We start from the raw sequence: 18,353 nt of genomic DNA on the forward strand, positions 1-18,353 counted from the left end.
GAACCTCCTTTATTGACTTAAATTATTTTTATCATGATGTAATTTAAATAAAAGATTAAAGAAAACTTGGTTTAAATCCTTATGCTTTCAGTTGCTACACAACAATGAAACAAAAATAAATGAAGATTGAATAAAACCAGTAAAAATAGAAGTAACACTATTTTAACATGAAAGATGACATTATTTCACAGATATTTAATCTCTGCTCACCATACAATGTACTAGCTGTTTTAACTATGATTCACATTGCCCAATATTTTTTATATTTGAACTACCGTGATACCTTCCCTTATGCTTCTATTTATAACTTCTTTTGGCTTTCACTTAATATGAAATCATTATTTGCCTAATTCCACTCTTTTAACTCATGAAACAAGTAGCCTGCCACAAACAAGAAGTACTCATGAGGCAAACACCATTATAAATTGAAATTGTGTTTATAAGCACTGAAATTTCATGGCAGAACCTGCTTACAACATGGTTCATTTAGAATATACTTCCTTTGACCATCACCAAATGATAACACAGATTTTACAAATCCTCACAAAGAAAGTGTCGACCCCTGAATATATTGCCATGGACCTCCAGATTCTGGAGATTCCAATTTGAGAAAATTGCACCATACATTAAGCCAAAGAGCTTTATTTCATTTGGTCCTGGAGTAGATAGAAAGACTTCCCCCTTCTCCTTCAGATTCTAGATCCTTCCTCCTTAACTTAAATTAATATTATCGAAGTGTGGTTTGCTAGCACTGGTGGTACCGTAGATAATTCTTTTGCTGGTAAATCAACCAACATTTTTTTTTTAACATTTTCATGTTTATTTTCATGTGCATTCAGAAAAGGCATAAGTAGCCCAACAATCCTGTTCAAGATGTTACTGCTTTAGAGGAAACCTGTATTTTTTAAAAGTGAATGCTGTCAAAGTCATTTTAAAGAAAGTATTAATTAAATAAAAATAGAGATGGTACCTGAATGTGGGACAATCGTGGAGGTGAAAAAAGTGGAACCTTTCTCCTCTAGCAAAATGCATAGTGACAAAATTCCTTCATCTTCTCTTTCATACTTTTGAGCGATGAGTCATGCAGTTAGGTAAATTTGGTTGACATTCCTCTTACGTCTTACCTACTAAAACATCTTGACTTTTACCCAGCTACACATTGTTGTCAACAAGACTTTGGCCAAAGTGGTTATTGACTGCAAGCAAGCGGGTGAGAGGGCGATAAATGCATCAGCGAATATCACAGTGGATGGTGTTGAAGTCCTAGGGAGGATGGTTAGATCAAGAGGACCAAATGGAAACTCTGTACCAGTAAGTGGAGAAACGAATTAAGCTTTCTTATTGTTATAGAAAAAAAAAATCTTTTAACGTATAGTTACCTACTTTCTAGAGAAAAAGTTTGGTGAAAGGATGGATGGATAGATGGCTGGATGGATAGATAATAGCGTCTTTCATTGAACTAATACCTCCATTCAAATTTCTTGGTAGTATGCTTCAGCTATATTATAATAAAGAGAATGCTCCAGGATTTAGGCTAGTTTCTTTTCAAAAGGCATGTTAGAATTCAAGTAGTAAAATATTCATCATATGATTTGTGGCATAAATGGTTTGAGTGAGAATCAAAACTTTACATGAACTTCATTTATATAAAGAAATATAAATTCATACAAAATATGTGATTATTATACACAGGAAGTTGACGTAAGCCCCTCATTTTGGTTAGATTTGGACATTTTACAACTAGATTTTTGCTATTGCTAATGTTTAGTCTACTCCTTAATCATATAGTTATTTAAGTAACAAATCACTCTAAGATAATGCATTTTTCATTCTACAACATACAATTTAAGACTGGGAGATTTCCAATTGCCAAAGAACTCACATACCCTTCACATACTACCCACAAAAAAGAATTGTACACGTAAGCTTTTCTTTTAACACCATGTGGTCAGAGCTAATTAGCAACATTCTATAATTTGAATCATTCTATAATCAGAACCCAATAGCCTGGAGAGCATTTTATTCTTGCAAACAATTCCAACTGTTCTAATCTGCATTTCTATATAATGCAAATTCAGCAAATTCTATACATTGCGAATTCAGCAATGTATCAAAAGCAAGTTAATTAGGAATCACTATTATTGTCTTGCACTCTCACAGATCTGTAGAACTCGCCAGCTCTATGGAACGTTCGAAAGATCTGGTGGTTCTCGAAGTATGTGTAAGCTAAAGATCACTGTGTACCAATGAAATCTTCTAGTTTGTCATCTAAATAAAGAAGATTAAAACAGACTCAAGCCAATTGCATGGGAGAAGGGACACCCTCCAATAATCCCTAGGGGAGCTTCAACAAGCACAGTTGTTCTAATTCCACTACTGTAGTATAACCCATTCACTTTCTACACCAGCAAGCAGTCCCAGAATGGTAAAGTGATTTACTTTGGGACCCTTTCCTATTTTGTGGTATTTCTCTTTGTGGTAACAATAGAAGTCAAATCCTTGTGTACGTAGGGGGACATTAATGCTTTCAGACCTTGACTAATTAGCTTGACACTTAGTTTTGAAATATCTTTAAAAGAATGTTTGTTTCTACTTTGCTTTGGAGAACTATGGATTAGATGTTTGGAAAGAGAGAACATAAGAGCTAGGGAAGGCTTTCTTGTTGTCAGTTATGGTAAAAGACTTTTAAGAATATTTACGTGATACTGAGGAGTTATCTCCTCTAAGTGTGATGTTTCATGCTGATTAAGAAACACACCATCTTCTGCTTCACAAAAGACACTTTTATGATAGCATATAGAATTTATAAAACTCCAAAGAATTTATAAAACTGTAGAATTTACAAAACTCCAAATTAGCAAACTAAGGCTATTTTGTATTGACAAATGGATGTGTCTAGATGGACACTTGGAGGGATAAATGAATAGACTCTAATTTAAGAAAGAGAAACCAATTCTGTGTGTGTGAGATTCTGCGCCCATATCACTTGCTAATGTTATTTTTTTTTAATCTTAGATATAGTGCATATAAAATCCCTGACACTTAGTAGGGATTCCATGAAGAGTAGATATTATTATTGAAGGATGTCAGTAATACCTTCTCCATCTCACCTTTTCTAAGACTTGTTTAGCACTTGATTATTTGTAGTCATATATTATTTTCTTACTCTTTCATGTATCTAATTTTCACCTCTTTAGCCAGAGTATAAATCCCTCAAAATAGAAACCCTGTCATGGTCTTCATTTGCAACCATACCCTCCTACCCTACATCACAATATCTAATAAATCATATGAACAGACTAAATTCTCAAGAAATCCTTGATAGAAATTAAATAGAATGTCATCTATTTGAATTGTATCATCTTTTCTTAAAATGTTGTTTTGCATATATTCTATTCCATGTGTGGTGTTGACAACAATCCAATAATATACCGGGGGTGCCCAAAAAATGTATATACATTTTAAGAGATGTGATCTATGCTCAAGCAGTAGTTCGCTGTAATCAGAAGTGTCTGGACACTGATGGGAACCACTCTGAGTGCCTCTTATAATTGCAGAAGTCAAACATGACTTATATTCATCTTATGTTGCCAGTATATATTGAGTATTACAATTAATACAGTTTTTTCCTTTCTTAAAATGTTTATACATTTTTTTGGCACCCTCTGTATATATCATTTTCTAATTTGTATTTTACAATTACAGTTTTATAATTACAATTACAACAATTGAATTTCAAATTACACTCTATATAATAATTGTACTCCAAATATACGGCCAATTAAATGTCAAAGAATTTATATCTGAAAGCAAAAGTGCCTGTAGGTTTCAGGTCTACCGGCGATAAATCTGTTCTTTTGTCCATGCAAGAAAAGCAATTAAACAGAGCACCCTCTGTGGTAGCTTCCAACCAGTAGTAGACAATGGGGGAATTTATAAAAGTCAATAATTAAAGAGTTCTTTGTAAGGCTAGTAAAAAAAAAAGTTGTGGCTTTTGTTAGAATCTAACTGTCTACAAAGAATTACTAAATAGATTATTGAAAATTGCTGCCCACTTACTGAAGAATTTGATTATGTTGATATGGATGATATTAGATTAGATCTCAAGAATGTGATTGGAAACTCACTTGGTTTGGGTGTTATTACTTAATTGCTTCAGTGCAGGGCAAGAGAGAAGCTTTAGTCTGCAGTTTTCAATTTAGAAATCACAGATTGCTAACATAATTTTGATATATATCTGTATTCCAATGCTTAGCAAAAGGGAATGTATAATGTGCAAGTTTTGGATTATTCCAGCAGGAGTAATTATCATATAAGAGAGATTAATAGTTTATAGGTCAGCATTCCCTAGCAAATCCAGCAATGAGTCAAAAACTGCCAGACGATGGAAAAACCCTAAATGCTTAGTTTTTAAACAAAATATATCGGGGTTGCCAAAAACATGTATACATTTTTTAAGAGATGGTTAGTGTTGCCCAAGCAGTAGTTCGCCAGAATCAGAAGCTTCTGGACGCTGATGGTAACCACTTTGAGTACCTCTTGAATTGCAGAAGTCAAACGTGACTTGTATTCATCTTTTGTTATTGGTATATATTGAATATTACAATTTTAATAGTTTTTTTCTTTCTTAAAATGTGTGTACGTTGTTTTGGCACCCTCTGTATTCTTTTAAAACCAAAATTGAGTGAAGAAGAGATTAATGGATTGAGGGATACAGTAACTACTGTATTGAAATTACTCACATTCATAATAAAAACAACTTATGTTCAGCAATGCAAGATTTTACAGGCAGCAAAAGTCCCTAGTGGAACTAATCTAATGAGCAGGCTTAACTTTGCCATCAAGTACAAGTGGGAAGAAACTGAACAACTGTGCTTCTCGTTTCTCATGTTCTTTCTCTTAAGAAGTATCTTCTACCTATTCTGATACCTAATGAAATTATAATGCCGCCAGTCAGAGATGATTCTAGAAAAATTTTGAGCTTCTGGCATAGAATCATGTTTCTTACTGTCTTTCTTAAATCTAACACTTAGTTATCCAAATGACATTTGTTTAGCCCTCTGCTGTTTAAATAAAGACAAATACAAATTATGCAATTTTTTATAAATTTATTTACTGATTTCAAGATTTTTTATGTAGGAATCAACAGTAGACTAGTCAATGACCCTATAGAAACATATATAAATTATAAAAAAGATTGTGTTTTTACAAGAATTATGTCTTTTAATCTTTAAAACAATAACAGTAGCTAATATTTATTATGTGCTTACTATGGACCAGGCACTACTATGTGCCTACTTTTCTGTGATTATCTCATTTAATCTTCCAATAACCCTGGGAAGAGATACTTATAGAAGCCCCACTTTATATATACAGAATCTGAGACTTGAAGAATTTAGGGAGGGATCCCCTTTCCAAAAGTGAGGAAAGTGAGATGAGACCATATCTGATTTGCATAAGATTACCTGCCTTCCATTCTAAGCTCTCTTCCATTGGGTCAGACTGATTATTGCAGAACTTAAGGCAGAAGAGGGAGTCTGGTACAGTCCAGTCACCATATGCCCTGTCTGTTCACTGCCAAGTTCAAATACTCACCATTATTTGAATTATAACCTTGAAAGTAAATGTGATCAAAATGTCCCACCCAAAGTGTGTCTACACCTTAACATTCTAAATACTACCAACAAATACAACAGCTGTTAATTTCAATGTAACGGTTTTCCTTAAATTCAATAAATTGTTTGGGAACAAGTAGAAATACTACGTTCAGTAGCTGACAAATGGCATATGCTTAATAAATCTTAGTTGTGAAATGGAGTCAATAAAAGTTGAACATCAAATTAAAAGCAGAAGATGGGCTAGGTCCCCAGTAATCTTTTTCCAGTATTCTTGTGCAACGTCAAGCTCTTTAAATATTAGTATAAGTTCACATATAGCTTAACTTCAAATTATATGCTTAGTTATGTGATGCTAGAAAAAATAGAGGATAAAATCTGGTACTGAGTGGAAAGTAGGGCCAGGAATACATTTTAATTGCCATTCACAAATCACAGTGACAACTGCCAAGAAATATTTTAATCTTATTTGCATGCTAACATTTGACCCCAAATGACCTGCCTTTTGTGCTGCACCCAGACAAAAATGTCCAATAATGAAAAAACGAATATTTCTAATTGGCTCAGTATTCCCTTGGAAGAGATTATAAAAAGTGAAAGGGGGAGGTTCTGCATCTCTCTCTCTCTCTCTCTCTCTCTCTCTCTCTCTCTCTCTCTCTCTCTCTTTTTGCACAGACATATTTTTATAATGTTCAGTTAGTTAAAGAGGAAAACAGCTACAAAATTAAAAAGAGGTTGCCTCTTGGCATTAGTTGCTTGAATTATTTTTTTAACCACATTTATAGGCACTCAAATATAAGATCTTCGATATACCACCTCTGTGCTGTTTTTTACATAATTGGTACAAATATGTATGCCATTGCTTTTGGAATAAAAGCCAGAGGTTGTTTCATGGTTGTTGTTGTTTTTGTTGTTTTTCCTTTAGTCAATCCCAAGAAATGTGCCTTGGAAAAAGAAGTCTCTAAATAAAGGCTGAGGAATCTAAACGATTCCAAACACAAAACAATTATGAATAAATTTGTTGTGCTCACACAAAAAACGGCTGCTGACTTCATCTAACCCGAAAAAGAAGGCAGCCCACGAGAATCCCTTAGATGATAGTACTGGTTTCTGTCAGCACTTAGTAAGCATTCAACCCCTCAAATAAATAAAATGAGCTCATAAGAATCCCACTAACTCAATAGGGCAGAACTTTAGCCAAAGTTGTATATGTAGACGTTACCTTATAATAGGTGACTAGGTGATGAATGTTCATTTGAAAAACTTCAAGAAATCCTGGTATCTACTGGAGCTACTGAAAGGCCTTTGCTTTAAAGAAATATTCCCAGACACTAACATGTTTTTACACTGAGGCTCTATTCAGAAATGCATATTTTCCTAATGAATGAATGACTTACAGATTTAGCTGATTTATTCTATCTAATGCTGTCATAATGGGACCCATTAATAAATGTCCCCAGACAATTGGCATTGTAAAGTTAGGCTGGGGTATCTTCATTTTAAACATTAGACTAAAGATCCATTCACTGCTAAATGAACCACAAGAAAATGAGGTGTGCTGTTCAAATCCCAACTAGAACTCAGCTTTCAGCATGTGTTTAAATTACTTAGGCTTTTTTTGTCCCAAGTCCTAATTTACGGAATGGGGTTGATGTTATTATTGTCATGCCTCATCATGGTGATCTGAGGATTAGAGGATGCAAAGTCCTTAGGATCCTGCCTGGCATATAGTAGGTTTTCACTAAATGTTTGCTAAGATTTTTCTCAATCAAAACATTAAACAGATAGGAGTATTACAGAAACAAGCTACTGTTATATTTCTGCCCTGAATACTGTATTGCTTTCACTTTGATTCTACTTTTTCGGCCTTTGTATTATGTATTCCTGCACCTTAAAGAATTCAATTATGAAAGGGCTGTATATGTTACATTAAAATAATATTTATTATTTGTAATAATTATATTCCAAGCACTGTTCTAAAGAACCCCCTGTATTAACTCATTTTGTTGTTATAGCTCCTGATACTATTACTTAGTAGCTACTATTATTATACTAATTTTACAGGTGGAGAAACTTGAGACTCCCACATGTTATATAATTTGTTCCAAATTATATACCAGGATTTCTTGAAGTTTTTCAAATAAACATTCATCACAAAAATCAATTGCCATGTTCTTTTAAAATGTTCTAATTTTAGAAACCTAATTTTTTAATGATCATAATTTTGTTGTATGAATGCCCTGCACAGACTTAGATATCATGCCCTTTTGGAATTTTTTTTTTTTTCAATCTGGGAAAAACAGAAAGAAAAAAAAAGAGCAGTGAGCCATGTTCATATTTCTTCAGATAACACAGTAGTTGTATATAGAAACAAGAAAACATGATGCCTTGATTCATGGATCTACTTTCAAAATTTAAGGGTTATTTTATTAATCTTGCAAAACTCTCTTGGGGAAGGATGTTTGCAGCAAGGCACAGTTTTTTTTGGTTATAACGAGAGAAAATCTGACTTCTTCGCTTTACTGCAGACAGGACAGGCTCTTTTGTGATATTGCATGCAGTGTGGGTAAACTATTTCAGTAGTCCTCTCTACTTGGACATTCTCATTTTCATCCAGGGGATCCTTGACAGGGATAAACAGTATTCCTTGGGAGAAAAATAAGACACCAAGAGTTTCCAGCTTTTGCTTCAAACACTGCTTGTTGAAGGAAGGTTGAAGATTTAAAATGAAAAGCACTTCCTCCTTCTCCCAGTTCTGTACTGATGACACTTTTAATATTTGAAAATAATATAGGAAGAAACATAATATTAGAAATGGTTGGGTCACGAAGCTAGTGTTAGCCCTTAATGAATATTATAATGATGTTTTTGTTTATTTCAAAATACACATTGAGTTATTGCCAACCTACATGAGTAGAACGAGACTGTCTAAATATTTATGGCATGATCAATGGCTTAAGTAAAAATACATTTAACCCAGGTTCTCACAATACCGTATGTGACTCTGTCATGACACTTACCATGTTGTACACAGTAGTTATGTGCCTGTCTCTCACTCTCTGGAATTTTTTTGAGAGCAGAATACTTGGTACTCTGGTTTTTGTTCATTTTCATATCGTAAAGGTCTACATAGTATCTGGCTTGTATTAGGCACTAACGAAAAATTTGCCGCATGTATACCTGAATGATTGAAATCAGAATTAATTCAACACACCTTCATGAATAGCTATTATAGGCCCACATATTGTGACAAAGGACACAAAGATGAATAAGTGGGTCTCTGTCCTTTGAAGAGCTCACAATCTAAAGAGGAGAAAACACAAATAATTGTATTGTATGATGGGAGATAGACTATGAAAGATACATATGAAATGTTGTGGGATTACAGAGGCCCTTGGAGTAACTGTAATGGGCAGTACAGGGAAAAGTTTCAACAGAGGCACTAAGCTTCTTTAGGTAGAGATACGAGGGGGAAGTTGTGATAAATAAGGGAGTTTGAATGGTGGATGGAATAACAATGGACAAATCTTACATCACTGTGTGCCTGAGGAACAAAATTAGTTTGACATTGTTGGAATGACTTTTTAATTCGTATTTTTGTAATGTTATGTTATAAATGTGTTAGCGTTCTATTATGTGATATATGAAAGGTGGGACAATAAAGTTCATGAACTTTCAACCGTGCACTTACACAGTGGAAAGTTCACAAACGTAATTGTTCAACTCGACATATGATATCATTATTGTTATAACCACTGTGTATCTATCTTTTGTTGAGTGACACTTTTCATTTTAAATTGCAGTTCCAATTACAGATGTTTGATATTGTTTGTTCCACATCATGGGCCAATAAAGACAAATGCTGTGAACTACCAGGCCTGGTAAGAAATCTTCATTCATTATTTGGTGTGCTCTTCATTGAAATTTTCTAAAGTTATCATTAATTTTCTCTGAAAATGAAATGCTATTTCACGAAACTCGTATCAGAGATAATTCATTGTGATGATAATGAAAATTAAAAAGAAGTTAAGAAGGAGGCGTGTCTGAAACCAGCAGGACACACTGACACACATGGTGGGAACTGCACAGCTCCACAAATAGTTCACATTTTCCCAGCTTTCCTGGTTCACAGATCCTTTAATGTTGGAATATTTTTTTTTAAGTTTATTGGGGTGACAATTGTTAGTAAAGTTACACAGATTTCAGATGTACAATTCAGTATTACATCATGTATAAATCCCATTGTGTGTTCACCACCCAGAGTCAGTTTTTCTTCCATCACCGTATATGTGTTCCCCTTTACCCTGGAATAATTTTTTAAGGTATCCCTAAGCCAAAAGAAATACCTAACAATTCCATTTCTGAGCTAATTATGTCCAAACAGCATACTAAATGTTTATGTCCTAACAACTTATTAGCCTTATGAAAAAAATAATACACATAAATTGAAAGGAAAAAATTATATATTTATTTTATTCTTAAATAACCATAATTACTTAATGGAATGCATGTGACTTTTGGGAATGTACAGTTTCTTGTATCTTGAGCATCTCCACCCTTTTTTTTTTCCACATGATTTTTCTCGTGGTACCTGCTATGGTGGGAACATCACAACAACAGCCGAAAAACCAGATTTGCAAATATGTGACATCGTCAAAAAAAGTGTTTCAAAATCTAATGTTGAAACTGTGAATTACCTTGAGCTAGCTGTTCCTACAAAGTCCACTGGGTGCTGAATATTACTGTTTCTCTTGAGTTTTGAAAATATTCATAGTGCCTTGTGAGCTTATTATGGTGTCCTAGGGCATCTTGGTACAGTTTTGGAATCGTAGTCAGAAGCTATATAACCTATGCGATGCTACTAGAAAAAGCAAAGTTTTTCTCATTATTAATACCACCTGTAATTCCGAGTATACTTGGATGTGTAAAAGCAGATTCCCATCTTAGGATCCTTAGGGCCAGTAGGCTGAAATGGGTGACATGGTTGAACAGTAATCACGTCTTAATAGTTAAACATGGAGAACAGGCATGGAGAAGCCATCATCAAGTCTAAGAGATCTGTCATTTTAAGACCTTAGCCCAGATTATCCCATTATCTATTACAGGCAGTAAATTCATGGTGGCTATGTTTAAGAAGGAAATAATGTACTCTTGCTTCACCAAAATAAGTTTCCAAGTAGGCTCTGGGGTGGAATTCAATACGACTACTAATGTCGTGCTTCAGTGCAGGGAGATTGGAAATTGAAAGGGAAAATGCTCAGAATCCGATGGTGTATCAAGCAAAATGTGATCACCACTTCTCCTAGGAAGCACCCAGGCCTTCTCAAAGCTTTTCCTTTCATTCTTATTACTGAAGATGTGTACATTCCATGGTAGGAAGATGGATGGAGACACAGTCAACAACAATGGCAAAACCATTACTGAGTCTTTGATCACGGGAGCCCTGCTGTTAGCCTTACTTTGGGAATTGTTCAGGATCCTCAAATTTGTATTTCACTCTAGTTGGCTGGATACCAGGCCAGCTATGTTAGCAGGGGGGTTTCCTGTAATGAGCTGAAAGCTTTGACTACTGGCCAACATTTAGAGAAAAGTAAATACAGTACATACTAGGCCTTTGCTCAACAATTTTTTGGTTTTCTGTTGTGAATATTTCGGAGACTGAGATTATTTTCAACTTGATAATTTACTTATCATCTGTGCTCTATTCAGTTCTAACTTTACTTTTCCCCAGTCTTATATAATGAAGCTCATTTTCATTCTCTCTGAAGGGACTGATGAACCCTATGGAGTTATACAGTTTCTTATCCCAGGGCCGCCTTCTTTTTTGGCTGCTACTCCAAATGGGATATTCACAAATTGTTCAATAGCTCTTAGCAGGTGATCTGTCTTCGCTATATTCCAGGAACTCATTCAGATATATTCAGCCTGCCATTCAGAATCACATGGCAACAAAATTCTCCAGGAGAAGAATGACCTTTCTCAAAGTTTTTTGTTTTTGTTTTTGTTTTTTGTATTTTCAGCCACAGAATATGAGCAGTAGTTAAAATTGTTACAGGGAATTAATGATGTGTTTAAGCACCATTTTTATTTTGTTTTGTTTGTTTGGTTTATTATAGATGCAGTTGTTTTGGTTGACTATTCCAATAAGTTTTCTTCTATCGTTTGAAATGCAAAAAAAAAAAAATATTGTAACACAAAGAAAGTCTGCAAGACCTTAGTTCATAGAGTGATGAACTACACCTGAAATGAACAGTAATCAGGATTTTTTTTTGGTCAACAAATATTTATTTATTTACTTATTATTATTTTTTTTGTACTCACTTCTGCCTTTCTTTCTTCTTCTGGATTCCCAAGCTGATTTTATCAACATCCTTCGATAATGATGATTGTCAATGACTCATTAGACACCCAATTATTTTTCTTTAAAGAAAAGATTTTGTGGTCAGAAGGAAATAGTCTCTGACTTTCTAGACTAATGTCACTTAAATTTTTTTTAAAGTGTCTTAAATCAAAGTGTTTTCTCTGAGACCATAAACCATTTGTATAGAACATCTTGTTAACAGTTATGCTGTTTTTTTTTTTTTCCTCCTCAGAGGAATGAGGAGACCTGCCCAGAGCTTCCACATTCCTGCTCCTGTTCTGAAACCAGTACAGGGGCTCTGGGACCAGCGGGCCCACCTGTAAGTACCTCGTTCAGACTTAAATATTCTTTCATAATATTTATAGCAGTCACTTGTCGTGTGTCTAATATGTGCTCACCAGTGTGCTAACCAGTTACTCACTTAATCCTATGAGCAAACCGAAGCACAGAGATGTTAAGTAACTTGCCTAAAGAACACAGCTTGGAGGAGCTGCTCTTCACATCCGGGTCTTCATGGCTCCAATAGATGCTCTTAACCACTATGCCAGACTGGCTCTCATATTGCTGTCTCGTCAAGATCTTCCCTTTAAAGTCCTGTGATGTATTTTTCAGTGTCAGTGTTTTGAACACTGGCCCCCCTGCTAGGATCTATAAGGTTGGCATAGCCTCCCTTTGCCCATTCTGCATCAGAATTTATATGTGAGGGAAGGATTTCAAATTGACCAGGAAAAGTAGCCCATCTGAGAATGAAATTCTCTCCACCACTGACTGAAAATTTCCTATAGAAAGGGAGGAATGAAGGGAGGGAGGGAGGGAAGGAGGAATAGAGAATGACTAGGAGGAGGAATCAAAAAGGGAGGGAGGAAGGCAAAGAGAGAGAGAAAGAAAGCATTTTTGTAAAATATTAAACGTCTATAACTGCACGATCTGGCTCTTCGAATTTACCATGATAAATCTTTTGTAATATGTTTAAATGTTCATTTTATATCTAGACTGCTAAACGGGGATTATCATTGTTTCTTTAAGATAAGTATGATATAGCTGGTCTGTAGCTAGAAAATTACAAATATATCAAGGCAGAAAGACACAGAAAACAGGGAGAAGATGCAGGAGCAAATAAAGAAAGCCAGGCCTTGCAGGAGGAATATTCTGATGCCTGAGCAGTCCTTGCTCGTTGGCTTGCTGGAGGTGGCGGGGCCCGGTCAGCATGCGTGCAGGAGCAAACCCACACCGACAGCTGGCTTGAAGCATGAAAGTTCACGCCAGGTTGGCACCACCAACAACACAATTTTCCTTCACTTGGGCACCACATTTCCTGAACTGAAAAAAAGAAAGAGAACCTGCTGAATGCTTCTGAAATATATCCCAGCAGTTTCTCCCTTATCTTTGGCACATAGAACATTTCTTTCAAGCTATGGATGTAGAACCCAAATACTTTTTTTTTTTTTTTTTTTTTTTTTAACAAAAGACTCTTTATCCCGAAGAAGCAAGTGTGGAGCAGTGGTAAAAGCATTGAATTTAAATTCTAAGACTAGGCGGTGAACCTCCATTGTTTCATATATAAAATAGCACCCACCTCTTTAACTGGTCTTATGAGGAATACACAAGATTGTATGTATACATAGTCTGTGTATTGTAAACCTTGAATCAAATGTAAGGAGTGATCTTTAGCTTAATCTGGGAATTGAAAGCAGTTATTTTCAACTCTGTGCAGCTTGCTTTTTTTCACCCAAAAGTATGCCTTTGAGCTTTATCAAAGTTAACGCACATTGTTTAGTTTATTCATTGTACCTGCTGTAAGATGCTCCGTTATATAAACTACAATTTATGGAGTAGTTTTACTGTGGAGTATTTCCCTACTACAGTATTAGCACCGTGAACATCCTTCGTATGTCGCTTTGCAAACATGAGTGAGTGGTCTTGCAATAGCCCTTAGAATCAGATTTGTTGGAAGGTAAGGAAGATGCATCTTCAACATCATGAAGAAACCCCAGATTACTTTGCAAGGTGGTTTTCCCAATAGCCTCTCCGCCAGATCCTGTATAAGACGTCGGGTTTCCCTGCATCTCGCCTGCAAGCTCTGATGCTTCCAGAAATGAGTGTCTTCCTTATCTGGTGACTGTAAAACCCGGTGTCATTGTTATTTTAACTAGGACATTCCTGCAAGTGAGATGGAACAGGTTTTCATTTGTCTCTGAACCATTTGTATTTTTTCTTATATAAATACCTGTTTATAAACTTTGCTGGGGTTTGTTTTTTTGTGTGCAGGTTTTTTTTCATTGATTTGTATGTGGTGTTATGTATTTTGGACAGTATTCCTTTATTAATGATACTGTTCGCAAATATCTTTTCCTGGTCTATGAATTGTTTGTTGTTGTTTATAGCAATTTATATCGTATAGAAATGATAATTCTAATGTAGCCAAATTTAATATTTCTGTGAGCTGTCGTCTTTTGCATTTTTCTTTATTCCTTCTTTGGTTTATGATTTATTTAGAAGTGTCTTTTAAAATTTTGAATCATATGTGCAATTTTTGTCTTTTTCTTATTGATGCATTAATTTTATTGCACTTTATCATGGAAGATAGTCTCTATAGTACCAATTCTTTGACAATTTGTTGATTCTTTGCATTTATTTTGTGGCCTTTTCTCAAGTGTTAATGTATGCTTTAGAAGAATGAGTGTTCTCTAATTGTGGAGTTTGGAATTTTAAATATAAACATCCAGTAAATCAAATTGTAAATTGTGTTAGGATCGTCTTTATCTTCATTAATTCTTTATCTTTGGGTTACTGAGATATATATTTAAAATCTTCTGTTCCATTTGTCAATTTGTCAAATTCTCTTTCTAATTCTCCATGATATACAGATTGTGTTATAAATATGCAAAAAAAAAAAAAAAAACCGGAACAATTATCTTCCTAGTGACTTGCTGTGTCAACATTTCTTTTTCGGATTATTTTCCTGGCATATATTTTCTTCATCCTTTCCATGTTAACCTCTCATATCTGTATATTTTAGTTGTGTCTCTCAAGAGCATATGCCTGGACTTTTTTTAAATCTGGTTTTACAATCTTTCTTTTTAGAGTTTAGTCCATTCTATTGTTTGTGATAATTAACCTATTTGGCTTTATATTCCTATATCAGTCACATTAATTTGTTCCTTTTTTGTGTGTACACACACACACACACACACACACACCAGGGGTGCCAAAAAAATTGTATACAAATGGACACTTTGGTCAACGTTGCTCAAGCAATAGTTCACCATAATCAGAAGTGTCTAGACGCTGATGGGAACCACTTTGAGCACCTCTTGTAATTGCAGAAGTCAAATGTGACTTGTATTCATCTTTTGTTATCGGTATATATTGAGGATTACAATTTTAATACAGTTTTCCTTTCTTAAAGTGTGTAACATTTTTTTGGCACCCTCTGTATATGGCTTTCTTGGTTGATTGAAATTTTATTTATTTATTTGCAGTTTTTGGCTTTTTGCTTTTATTCTCATTTTTTTCTTTTTCCCTCCACTAATTTGAAACTTATACTCTCTATGTATTTCCTTTTAATAATTAACCTAGAAATTTTACCAGGGGTATTTGTCTTGACAAAATAAAAAAAAGAAAAATCAAGATTTCTACTCCTCTTTTAACCGACATGATGTTCTTTGAATTTTTTTTCTTTTGGATCATTCTTTTTATAATTTACCTACCGTTGCTACCCAGTATTTTAGTATATTTTTTTATCATCACAAATTTGAGCTTTTATTTTTATTTCTTGTTATAAATCACTGTGTTAAGACTTGCCTATATATCTGCTCTTTCTTTGCTCACAATGTCTGCTGGTATCATTTGTATTTTTTCTGCAGTATATTCTTTGGCTGTTCCTTTAATGGGAGGCTATTGGGAATAAATTTTCAGTTTTTGTTCCTCTGAAAATGCTTTTATTTCCCATGTTATCAAAGGTAGCTTTGATGGTTGTTACAGAGATAGTTAATTGCCTCCATATTCATTGCCACTGCTTCTTTTAAATAGTAGAACCAAGCAGGTCGTCATTCAGCGAGGGGCTTGATTTCTGAACATCTATGCATGCAGGTATGATCTTCTGACTAACTTCTGGCCAGTGATAGATGACGTATGTGCAGTCACCCTGGGTGTCATTCTTAAATGAAAACCAAATGCCCTCCTTAACCATTCCCAACAGACTAGAATGGGAACCTGTGGTAGTGAGTTCATGGTGATAAGCAGTGTTCTAGGACATAACATAGTAACAAGATGGAAGCAACCAGGGTTTCACACTGCCTTACATGGTAAAGGTACTCTACTACACTGGACCAGTTATCAACTCAGATTTTAATATAAGAAAATAATAAACCTTCTATCTTGTTTAAAATTGTTAGTATTGACCTCGACTAAAGCTCTCAGACTACGTTCCAAACTAATACACTGCAAGTAAAATTTTAGATTAACGATTTTTTTCTCTGAGCATCTTGTAGGTGCTAATACACTGTTTTACAGCTTCCATTGTTGCTATTGAAAATCACCTGTCAGTCAAATTAACTGTTATCCTGTGAGAAATCTTTTCTCCCTGGTTGTTTCCAAGATCCTTTTGTCTTTTGGTGTGGATTTTTGATATTGTTGTTTTCCCATTTTGGAAAATTTGAGACTTCATGAATTTGAATACCAATGTTCTCATTAAATTTGGAGTTTTCTTAATATCTCTTTGAATATTGTCTCTCTTCTATCATCTCTATTATGGTTTTCTGAAACTCCAAATAGAGGTACTTTATAACTTCTAATTTTACTCTCACATCTCTTAACATTTCTTATTTATTTTTTATTTGCATCTCCAGGCTTCATTTTGTGTAATTTCTTCAATGTTATCTTCTGGTGTACTCTATTTTTAGCTATGTTTAATATGCAATTTAAGCTATCTATTGTGTTTATGATTTTGATTATTATGTTTAGCATATCTAGAAGTTATATTTGGTTTCTTTTCAAAACTCTGGTCATTTGTATAGTCTCTTCTTCTTTTGTAACACTTTCAAAAGTATTTTTTCTTTAAATATACTAAATACAGTTTATATTCTTTATCTGATAATTTGATAATTTCAATATCTGCAGTGTATGTGGTTCTGATTCCGCCGTTTGTTTTTCTGCTGATTTTACTCATGCTATTTTGTTTCCGTGTATATTGTGTGATATTTCTTTTTGGTGTATATTTGAATTCATATTACTTGAAACTTTACCTCTGGGAATATTTTGAACCTGTGTTTGAACTATATTCCTCCAGAGAATACCTGTGTCTGCGTCTGCTAAACTTCTGAGTATACAACCAAATGAAAACCACCTAAAAGGACTGACTTTGCAGTATTTTAGGGTTTTTTTTTATATCCTTACCATCAGTGTGAATTTAGTCCCTAGATTGTATGAGACTCAGCTTCTGAGTAATATTTCTTAGGGGAGACATTTCCTACTCCTCCCTTAGCTAATGTAAAATAGTATCTTGGTCATCAGCCTTCTAGTGGGCCATTTTTTTGTTGTTTGTTTTCTAGCTTATTCAGAGTGCAGCCTTTTAAGTTCTTCAAGTTTAATGAATGTTTCATATTCTATCCTTCCCCCACCTATCATCATCTCAAGTTCACATTTCGTTGCCTTGTGTGGGCTGTAAAATACAAGCTTTGCAGCAAACATCAACCATCTTTCCCATCTGCTCCCAGGGTAGTCTCAGTATACATGCCTGTTGCAGTGGTTTTTTTATTTTTTCTTCATTCCTGGTATTTAAGGATTCAGCTCTTAATTACAAAAATGTTTATTTTATTTTAAACAACATTAATAAACTTTTATAGCTGGAGGGGTTTCAAGTTTTTTTAATTTGCAATACTGCTGGAACACGTTATAAAACATTTACATATGACCCAAGAGTCAGACTTTGTAAAGAGAAGAACACAGTAAAGAAGTGAAAGAGAAAGGTTGAGCTCTGACTTGTTGAGAAAGGACATATAAAATTGAGGGAAACCATTGACAATTTTAAATTTAAAGTTTTATTTACTTATTTACTTTAAGTATTTACTTATTTACTTTAAGTTTATTATACTTAAAGTATAATAAACTATTTAAGAAGTAGTACCCCAACCAATAGGTCGTAAACCCCGTCTGATGATCGACATAGTTGTGATTAGTTCTCATTCAACAATTTGCATTGTAGTATTTTGTGCCAACCAAACTTGAAAAGTCTTCCAAGTTTGGATACAACCAAACTTGTATCCTCTCTTGTAGGGAGACATGAGCAAAGGAACCATATTCCCTTTGCCTGGACTCACCCTTTCTTATTAAAAGAATGGAATGTTACATCCGCAAACATTTGTTAAATTCTTGTC

The 18,353-nt window shown here is 34.4% G+C and overlaps 1 protein-coding gene across 2 annotated transcripts in view; it reads left to right on the plus strand.

The window, feature by feature from the left end:
- COL14A1 (collagen type XIV alpha 1 chain) overlaps positions 1-18,353 on the plus strand; it is a 201,746-nt gene that overhangs the window by 130,525 nt on the left and 52,868 nt on the right. For both annotated transcript variants that reach the window (XM_033126918.1, XM_033126919.1), the window contains exons 34-36: positions 1,153-1,311; positions 9,419-9,496; positions 12,209-12,295. In XM_033126918.1, coding sequence (XP_032982809.1) covers positions 1,153-1,311; positions 9,419-9,496; positions 12,209-12,295 — 324 coding nt within the window. The remainder of the gene's footprint in view (positions 1-1,152; positions 1,312-9,418; positions 9,497-12,208; positions 12,296-18,353) is intronic.

This window comes from Rhinolophus ferrumequinum, chromosome 14 (assembly GCF_004115265.2).
Source record: "Rhinolophus ferrumequinum isolate MPI-CBG mRhiFer1 chromosome 14, mRhiFer1_v1.p, whole genome shotgun sequence".
NCBI classification, from domain to species: Eukaryota; Metazoa; Chordata; class Mammalia; order Chiroptera; family Rhinolophidae; genus Rhinolophus; species Rhinolophus ferrumequinum.